This window comes from Hyaena hyaena, unplaced genomic scaffold (assembly GCF_003009895.1).
Source record: "Hyaena hyaena isolate Hyena2069 unplaced genomic scaffold, ASM300989v1 scaffold_2282, whole genome shotgun sequence".
Lineage (NCBI taxonomy): Eukaryota > Metazoa > Chordata > Mammalia > Carnivora > Hyaenidae > Hyaena > Hyaena hyaena.
The window spans coordinates 22,862-32,138 of record NW_024082916.1 but is presented as its reverse complement, the minus strand read 5'-3'; the positions used below and the strand labels follow the sequence as shown (position 1 = coordinate 32,138).

At 38.8% G+C, this 9,277-nt stretch overlaps 1 protein-coding gene across 1 annotated transcript; it reads left to right on the top strand.

Moving 5' to 3' along the window:
* Positions 1-259: 259 nt before the first annotated feature.
* On the top strand, positions 260-1,213 carry LOC120227405 (olfactory receptor 2B11-like). Its single transcript, XM_039225526.1, has one exon. It carries the CDS (start codon positions 260-262, stop codon positions 1,211-1,213), a length of 954 nt encoding a protein of 317 aa, XP_039081457.1.
* The last annotated feature ends 8,064 nt before the right edge of the window (positions 1,214-9,277 follow it).

Below are 9,277 nucleotides of genomic sequence, written 5' to 3'. Positions count from 1 at the left end.
TAAACTTTGCTCTATTCCCTTTCTTAGGCAAATACAGATTTGTTGCCCCTTCTTTCAGGCGTGCTACAAAATAATAATGTTTGGCATTAAGACTCATACTCTTTCATGATTACAAGTATCAAATGACTTCAATGGAGTTATACCACAGAGAAAAAAATCCCTGCATAATCCATTCTACCCAAATGAATAAACTGGCCCTCAGGAAACCCCATACTGAAATACAAGTCCTCACTTTCACTTGAATCCACCAACAAGAGAAATGACAGTCATGAGTCCGGGCAATGCAAGCGTTCCAAAATTCTTCATCCTCCTGGGTTTCTCTGACCATCCCTGGTTGGAAATGCCACTCTTCATAACGGTGCTTGTGGCTTACATATGCACACTAGTGGGAAACATCTCCATTATTGTGGTGTCCAGGTTGGACCCTCATCTTGACAGCCCTATGTACTTCTTCCTTTCCAACCTCTCCTTCCTGGACCTGTGTTTTACCACAACCACCATCCCTCAGCTGCTGCTGAACCTCTGGGGCCCAGATAAGTCCATCAGCTATGGAGGCTGTGTGGCCCAGTTCTATGTGTTTCACTTCCTGGGGGCTACAGAATGCATCATCCTGGCGGTCATGTCCTTGGATCGGTACATAGCCATCTGCAAGCCCTTGAGGTACCCGGCTATCATGCATCGGAGACTCTGTGTCTCCCTAGTGGCTGTGGCGTGGATAAGTGGTTTGGCTAACTCCTTGCTTCAGGCGTCCCTCACTGTCCATCTTCCGCTTTGTGGTAACAACAAAGTTGATGATTTCCTGTGTGAGTTTCCAGTGATGATCAAGATGTCCTGTGTCGACACCACTTTCATTTTAACTTTGCTCTCTGTCGTTGTTACATTTTTTACCTTTTTTCCCTTGTCTCTTATCTTTGTCTCTTATGGGTTCATTGTAGCTACAGTGCTCAGAATTCGTTCATCAACGGGAAAGAAGAAGGCCTTCAACACCTGTGGCTCTCATGTTATTGTTGTCTCTCTCTTCTACGGGCCAGTAATGTGCATATATGTGCAACCTTCTGGCACTAACTCCCAGGCCAAGAACAAACTCATGGCCCTGTTCTACTGTCTGCTGACTCCTATGCTTAACCCTTTTATCTATACTCTGAGGAACAAGGACGTGAAAGGGGCAATAAGGAGACTTCTTCTCCCATTGAGCCATCAGGGAAGAGAATAACCACAGCTATTTTAGACTCTACACTCTCCATGTAGGACTCCAAAGAACTCCTGCTCTAAATTACCTCTCAATTTGCCCTCCTCTAAAATGGTGAGTATCCTTCAGTAACTATCTGATCTACATGTACGTTTATTCACTACAGTGCTGTGATTATTGGCTCTCATTTTGAAATGTGAACCCTAGTCCCCATTTGCCTTCAATTTGCCTTAGACTGAGTCCCTCTTTAAACCCTCTTAGTCCGTCTAGGGATTCTACTATAGGAATCTGAAAAGTATACAATGAATAAAGGTTCACTGACTGACTTATTCAATACCAACCAATCATTTTATGTGTAATTTTATAAAAATAATGTAATATAAACCACAGTTATCCTTCTATTATGGATATGAGTATGATTTGCTAATTATTTTTATTAAAGTAAAATTGATATACAATGTTATATTAGTTTTAGCTATACAATACAGTGATTCAGCATTTATATACTTTATCAAATGCTCACCGTGGTAAGTGTAGTAACCATCTGTCACCCTGAAACATTATTACAATATTTTGACGGTATTCTCTATGCTGTTTTTTTCATCCTTGTGACTTACTTACTTTATAACTAGAAGTTTGTATCTCTTAATCTCCTTCACCTAATTTGTCCACCCCCTTACCTGACCCTTTTGACGACAGTTTGTTCTCTGTATTTATGAGTCTATTTACGGGTTTTTTGTTGTTTGGGTTTTTGCTCATTCTTTTTAGGTTTCACATATAAGGGAAATCATATGGTATCTGTCTTTTTCTGCCTGACTTATTTCACTTAGCATAATACTAATTTTCATCCATGCTGTTCCAAATGGCAAGGTTTTTTTTTCTTTTTTTTTTTTTGTGGATGAGTACCACCCCATTGTGTGTGTGTGTGTGTGTGTGTGTGTGTGTATCACTTCTTTATCCATTCATCTACTTTGGACACTTGGGTTATTTCCATGTCTTGGCTATTGTTAATCATGCTGGAATAAACATAGGAAAGCATATATCTTTTTGAATTAGTGGGGTTTTTTTTGTTTGTTTGTTTCTCGGGTAAATACCCAGAAGTGGAATTACTGCGTTGTATGGTATTTCTATTTCCTTTCATTTTTTAAAATCTTTTTTTACTTTTGAGAGAGAGTGAAAGAATGAGTGGGGAAGGGGTAGAGATAAAGGGGGACACAGAATCTGAAGCAGGCTCCAGGTTCCAAGTAGTCAGCACAGAGCCTGAAGCAGGGCTCAAACTCAAGGACCACAAGATCATGACCTGAGCTGAAGTCAGATGCTTAACTGACTAACCCACCCAGGCACCCCTCTATTTTTAATTTTTTTTTAATTTTTTTTTATTTATTTCTAGGAGAGAGAGAGAGAGAGAGACAGCGTGAGCAGGGGAGGGTCAGAGAGAGAGGGAGTCACAGACTGAAACAGGCTCCAGGCTCTGAGCTGGCAGTCAGCACAGAGCCCGACGCGGGGCCCGAACCCACCAACCGCGAGATCATGACCTAAGCGAAAGTCGGACGCTCAACCGACTAAGCCACCCAGGCGCCCCTATTTTTAATTTTTTAAGGAATCTCCATACTGTCCTCTATAGTGGTTGTACGGATTTACACTGCTTCCATCAGAGCTAATCAAATCTCTAATGAATTACTGGCAAGACCAGATGGGATGATATCTCATTCTAGAACTGAACCTTCAATCACACATTGTCTGATCATTTACAAATAACAAAATTCAAAAATAATATCTGACTCTTACTTTCCTACATGTCTCCACGGGATTCCTTCCTTTTGATCTTTTTCTTAATGTTTATTTATTTATTTTGGGAGAGAGAGACTCCCAAGCAAGTTCCACGCTCAGCACAAAGCCTGATGCAGGACTCAATCTCATGACTGTGATACCTTGACCTGAGCTGAAATCAAGAGTCAGCCACTCAACCTGCTAAGCCTCCCAGGTGTCCCTCGGTATTTGACTGAAGTGACTATTTCCAGGTGCCCAAAGGGAAATCCCGAGGACTCAAATTCTGAGAGACTTCTGTGCAGCCGCCTGCCTGGTGTTGAGAGTCATGTAACCTTCACTGGGGAGATAATTTACCTAGCATGAGAATATTAGGTGAATTTGGTGTACTGAAAGGATGAACTACTTCAATCACTTATGAATAGAGTTTTAGATGTTAATAAAGAAAATGGGGAAGGTGGAGGATAACATGGGAGGGATGGAAAATAAATTGGCTATCCCATCAATTCTGAGAAGTGATGAAGCAGAAAGGCTTATGATGCTGTGGGAGGGGGAATTCCATTGATTTTATCCAGAATATTAATTCATTATGAATCTGTCATTTTCTCATACTTTTCTACTCCCTACCCTTACAAAATTCTCATCTTTTAACTTATATTTGGGGTAAATATGTATTTTTCTAACAACTAAGTATTTTATGTAAAGTATTCACACATCTGCACATCCTGGTGCCATTGTGTGTTTCCACTAATCCCTTCCAAGGTGCAAGAACCAAACCCACTGACTCATATTGTACAAGCCTCTAATATATAGATATAGAATAATTACAATCACTAAGTAACTGTTATAAATTAATTCACTGTTTAATTTCTGTTCTACGCGTTGCCATAAATTTTTCTCTGTAGACACGAATAGAAGGACACTATGATTCTGCTGTTGTTAGAGACGAGGAAATACACTCTTTTGGAGGCAGGCTGAATCCCTGGCATGACCACTTGTCTGTGAAAAATATCTGATTTCACTATGTGCACCTCTTTCATAGTACTGACCACTTGAAACTTTACATCACTTTGGATGACTACTTTTTCAAAGCAAACAAACAAAAAACCATGAGGTCTTTTTCTTTCACTTCTAACCTAAGGAGTCAGTGGAATAGGAGCTAAAGAATAGGCTCTGAATAATTTTTTTAATGAATAAATAAGTTAAAAGTATTATCTACATCCTCATTACCAAGGGTTAAAGCGTCTATCACAGGCTCATGTAAAAATGTGTAATGTACTAAACAATGAGTTTGACAGATGTGGTTGATAGCTGATACTTAAGGAAATGGTTCTCAAATTATCTTCTGGCACTGCTCCGGTAGATCTGAACAGCATCCAGTTGTTGGGGTTTTTTCTTATTTTTTTAAAACTAGTTTATTTTCAAGTTGGTTTCCATATAGCACCCATGCTCATCCCCACAAGTGCCCTCCTCCATGCCCATCACTCCTCTTCCCCTCTGCCCCACCTCCATCAGCTCTCAGTTTGTTCACGGCATTTAAGAGTCTCTCATGGTTTGCCTCCCTCTTCTGTTCTTCCCCTTCTTCTCCCCCATGTTCCTCCGTTAAGTTCCTCCTAATCCTCTTACACGTGAACAGCAACCAGTTTTAAAAAATAATCCATATGTAAACAAATTTGGTGAAAGCCATATATTATTCTTGGAGTTTGAGAGTTTGGAAAGAAAGTTAACATATTAAATGTGTGATAACTCCAAAGTACACAGTCAACCATGTTTAACGCTTCTCAAATATTTTTGTTCTGATTTTACTGGCTTCTTTTTGAGAGTGAGTAACATATAGCACACTTTGGGAAATAATGAATTAGAAAGCTTGAATCTCAGAATAGAAGCAGGGATCACAGAGGAACTGAAGAAAGCAGAAAGTCTCACTGTTGCGGTGGATGAATAAACAGCCTCTTACAAAGTATTTGTGGAGTTTTGAAATAGTCCCATTATACCTCTGCTAGTGTCTGAAATCTCAATACTATTTATTCCTTTAGGATATAATGTTTTCAGTCAATTGCTAGTTTGAAACTTCAAATCAGTATGCACTGGATTAATTATTTCCTTTTAATTATGGTATAAATATAATAGCAGCTACCACATAGGACATGATAATGTAGTTAATTACTGTAGTTTAAATACTAAAATAAAGAATGTAAACTGGTACAGCCCCTCTGGAAAACAGTGTGGAGATTCTTCAAAACATTAACAATAGAACTCCCCTAGGACCCAGCAATAGCACTGCTAGGAATTGACCCAAGGGATACAGGAGTGCTGATGCATAGGAGCACATGTACCTCAATGTTCATAGCAGCACCGTCAACAGTAGCCACAGCATGGAAAGAGCCTAAGTGTCCATCAACTGACGAATGGATCAAGAAGATGTGGCTTATCTATACAATGTAATCCTACATGACAATGAGAAAGAATGAAATCTGGCCACGTGTAGCAATGTGGATGGACCTTGAGGGTGTTATGCTAATCAAAATAAGTCAGGCAGAGAAGGGTAAATACCATATATTTGCACATATAAGAAGATTAAGAGGAACTTAACGGAGGACCATGGGGGAAGAGAAGGGGAAAAATAGTGGGGGAGAGGGAGGGAGGCAAACCATGAGAAACTCTTGAATGCTGAGAACAAACTGAGGGCGGGTGGGGGTGAGGGGAAAGGGGGTGAAGGGTATGGAGGAGGGCACTTGTGGGGATGAGCACTGGGTGTTATATGGAAGCCAACTTGACAATAAACTGGTTTTAAAAAATAAATAATATCTTTCACCTAAGAATGGAACTCTTTAATATATAGCTATCACAATAATAAACAGATGGTGCATAGTTTTAGATGAAATCTACAAAACTATTAATACCTATATCTAAATAAATTGTTCTCAACAAACATGTTGAAAGACATTTTTATTATGGAGTTTCAATGTATCTCCATGTGACATGTGCTGCCATATTTGCTGTAATTACTTTAACCTGCTAGAGGGCTGCTATTCAACCTTGATAATATCAGAATCTTATCAAGCTTTTAAAAATCACAAACTTGATTCCACTGCAGACTTCCTGTATCAGAATTTGAGCAATCATGTCCAGAGAGCTTTTCTGAACATTTTTTTTGATAGATCTTTATGTGCACCCAGAGTTCGTGAAGGCCATTGCAGGGAAAACATTTAACATACCCAGAAGGACGGAAGTCAGACAGGATCTGACTAATGGGAGAAGTATAGGCCAACACAAGAATAGAATATAATTCTTGCCATAGGTGTGAAGAATTATATATTCCACAAACTTATAAGAAAGAAATATAAACCCATTAGCCCACAAAAATAAAAATCATAACTCTTATCAAATGCTAAGGCAATGTTGGGGCATCTGGTTGGCTCAGTCGGTTAAGCGTCCGACTTCGGCTCAGGTCATGATATCACGGTTCGTGGGTTAGAATCCTGCGTTGGGCTCTGTGCTGACAGCTAGCTCAGAGCCTGCTTCAGATTCTGTAACTCCCTCTCCATTTGACCCTACTCTGCTCGGTTGTTCGCTCTCTCTCGCTCTGAAATAAATATTAAATTTTTAAAAAAAAAATAAAAAAAATGCTAAGGCAATGCAACAAGATTAAGCTGACCCATTAGAAGAGGCCTTTCCCTCTGAAGTAAATGTTATGGGAAAGTAGGGTAAGTACTTCAAACAATAGTGAAAATCACACTTATGTGCAACAAAAATTTTAAAACATGGTTTTCTAAAACTAAAATATAATGCAAAAAGTGAGAAATGTTGTAAACATTTATGCTCCAAATGTGAAACGCCCAAATACGTAAATCAGTTAATCACAAATATAAAGAAATTCATGATGATAATATCATAATAGTAGGGGACTTCAACACCCCAATTACAGCAATGGACAGATCATCTGAACAGAAAATCAACAAGGAAACCATGGCTCTAAATGACACACTGGACCAGATGGACTTAACAGATATATACAGAACATTTCATCCTAAAACAACAGAATATACATTCTTCTCCAGTGCACATGGAACATTCTCCAGAACAGATCGCATATTGGGACAAAAATCAGCCCTCAGCAAGTACAAACAGATCGAGAACATACCATGCATATTTTCAGTCCACAAAGCTATGAAACTAGAAATCAAGCACAAGAAAAAATTTGGAAAGAAAACAAATACTTGGAGACTAAAGAACACCCTACTAAAGAACGAGTTAACCAAGAAGTTAAGGAGGAAATTAAAAAGTACATGGAAGCCAATGAAAGTGATAACACCACAACCCAAAACCTCTGGGATGCAGGAAAGGCAGTCATGAGAGAGAACTAACAGCAATCCAGGCTTTCCTAAAGAAGGAACAAAGTTCTCAGATACACAACCTAACCTTATAACTCAAAGAGCTGGAAAAAGAACAGCAAATAAAACCCCAAACCAGCAGAAGACAGGAAATAATAAAGATTAGAGCGGAAATCATGCTATTGAAACAACCAACCAAACAAACAAACAACAAAACCACAATAGAACAGATCAATAAAACCAGGAGCTAGTTCTTTGAAAGAATTAACAAAATTGATAAACCACTAACCAGTATGATCAAAAAGAAAAAGGAAAGGACCCATATAAATAAAATCAAGAATGAAAGAAGAGAGATCACAACTAACACTGCAGAAATGCAAACAATAATAAGAGGATATAATGAGCAATTATATGCCAATAAAATGGGCAATCTGGAAGAAATTGACAAATTCCTAGAAATAGACAAACTACCAAAACTGAAACAGAAAGAAATAGAAAATTTGAATAGACCCATAACCAGTAAAGAAATCGAACTAGTAATCAAAAATTCTTCTAAAAAATAGGGGCGCCTGGGTGGCTTAGTTGGTTAAGCGTCCGACTTTTGCTTAGGTCATGATCTCGCGGTTCGTGGGTTCGAGCCCCGCGTCGGGCTCTGTGCTGACTGCCAGCTCAGAGCCTGGAGCCTGTTTCAGCCTGTGACTCCCTCTCTCTCTGACCCTCCCCTGCTCACGCTGTCTCTCTCTCTCCTAAAAATAAATAAAACATTAAAAAAAAATTCTTCTAAAAAATAAACAAGAGCCCAGGGCTGGATGGCTTTCCAGGGGAATTCTACCAAACATTTAAGGAAGAGTTAACACCTAGTCTCTTGAAGCTCTTCCAGAAAATAGAAATGGAAGGAAATCTTCCAAACTCTTTCTAGGAAGCCAGCATTACCTTGTTTCCAAAACCAGACAAAGACCCCACTATAAAAGAGAACTATCGATCCATATCCCTGATGAACATGGATGCAAAACTCCTCAACAAGATATTAGCCAACTGGAACCAACAATATGTAAAAAAAAAAAATTATTCACCACGACCAAGTGGGATTTATACCTGGGATGCAGGGCTTGTTCAATATCTGCAAAACAATCAGTGTGATTCATCACATCAATAAAAGGAAGGACAAGAATCACATGATCCTCTCAATAGATGCAGAGAAAGCAATGGACAAAATACAGCATCCTTTCTTGATAAAAAACCTTAAGAAAGTAGGGATAGAATGATCATATCTCAAGATCATAAAAGCCATATATGAAATACCCATGGCTAATATAATCCTCAATGGGGAAAAACTGAAAGCTTTCCCCCTAACGTCAGGAACAAAACAGGGATGTCCATTCTCGCCACTGTTATTCAACATAGTATTGGAAGTCTTAGCCTGAGCAATCTGACAACACAAAGAAATAAAAGGCATCCAAATTGGCCAGGAGGAAGTCAACTTGTCACTCTTTCAGATGATATGATACTCTGTATGGAAAAGCCAAAAGATTCCACCAAAACAACTGCTAGAACTAATCCAGGAATTCAGCAAAGTGGCAGGATATAAAATCAATGCACAGAAATCGGTTGCACCCCTATACACCAATAATGAAGCAACAGACAGAAAAATCAAGGAATTGATCCCACTTACAATTGCACCCAAAACCATAAAATACCTAGGAATAAACCTAACCAAATATGTAAAAAAAAAATCTATACACTGAAAACTATAGAAAGCTGAAGAAGGAAACTGAAGAGGATACACACACACAAAATGGAAAAATATTCCATGTTCATGGGTAGGAAGTACAAATATTGTTAAAATGTCAATACTACCCAAAACAATCTACATATTCAACGCAATCCCTATCAAAATAACACCAGCGGTCTTCACAGAGCTGAATCAAACAATCCTAAAATTTTTATGGAACCAGAAAAGATCCAGAATAGCCAAATCAATCTTGAA

What these genes read in the sequence shown, in the direction of transcription:
- LOC120227405 (XM_039225526.1), top strand. Translation starts at nt 260, where the DNA reads ATGACAGTCATGAGTCCGGGCAATGCAAGCGTTCCAAAATTCTTCATC.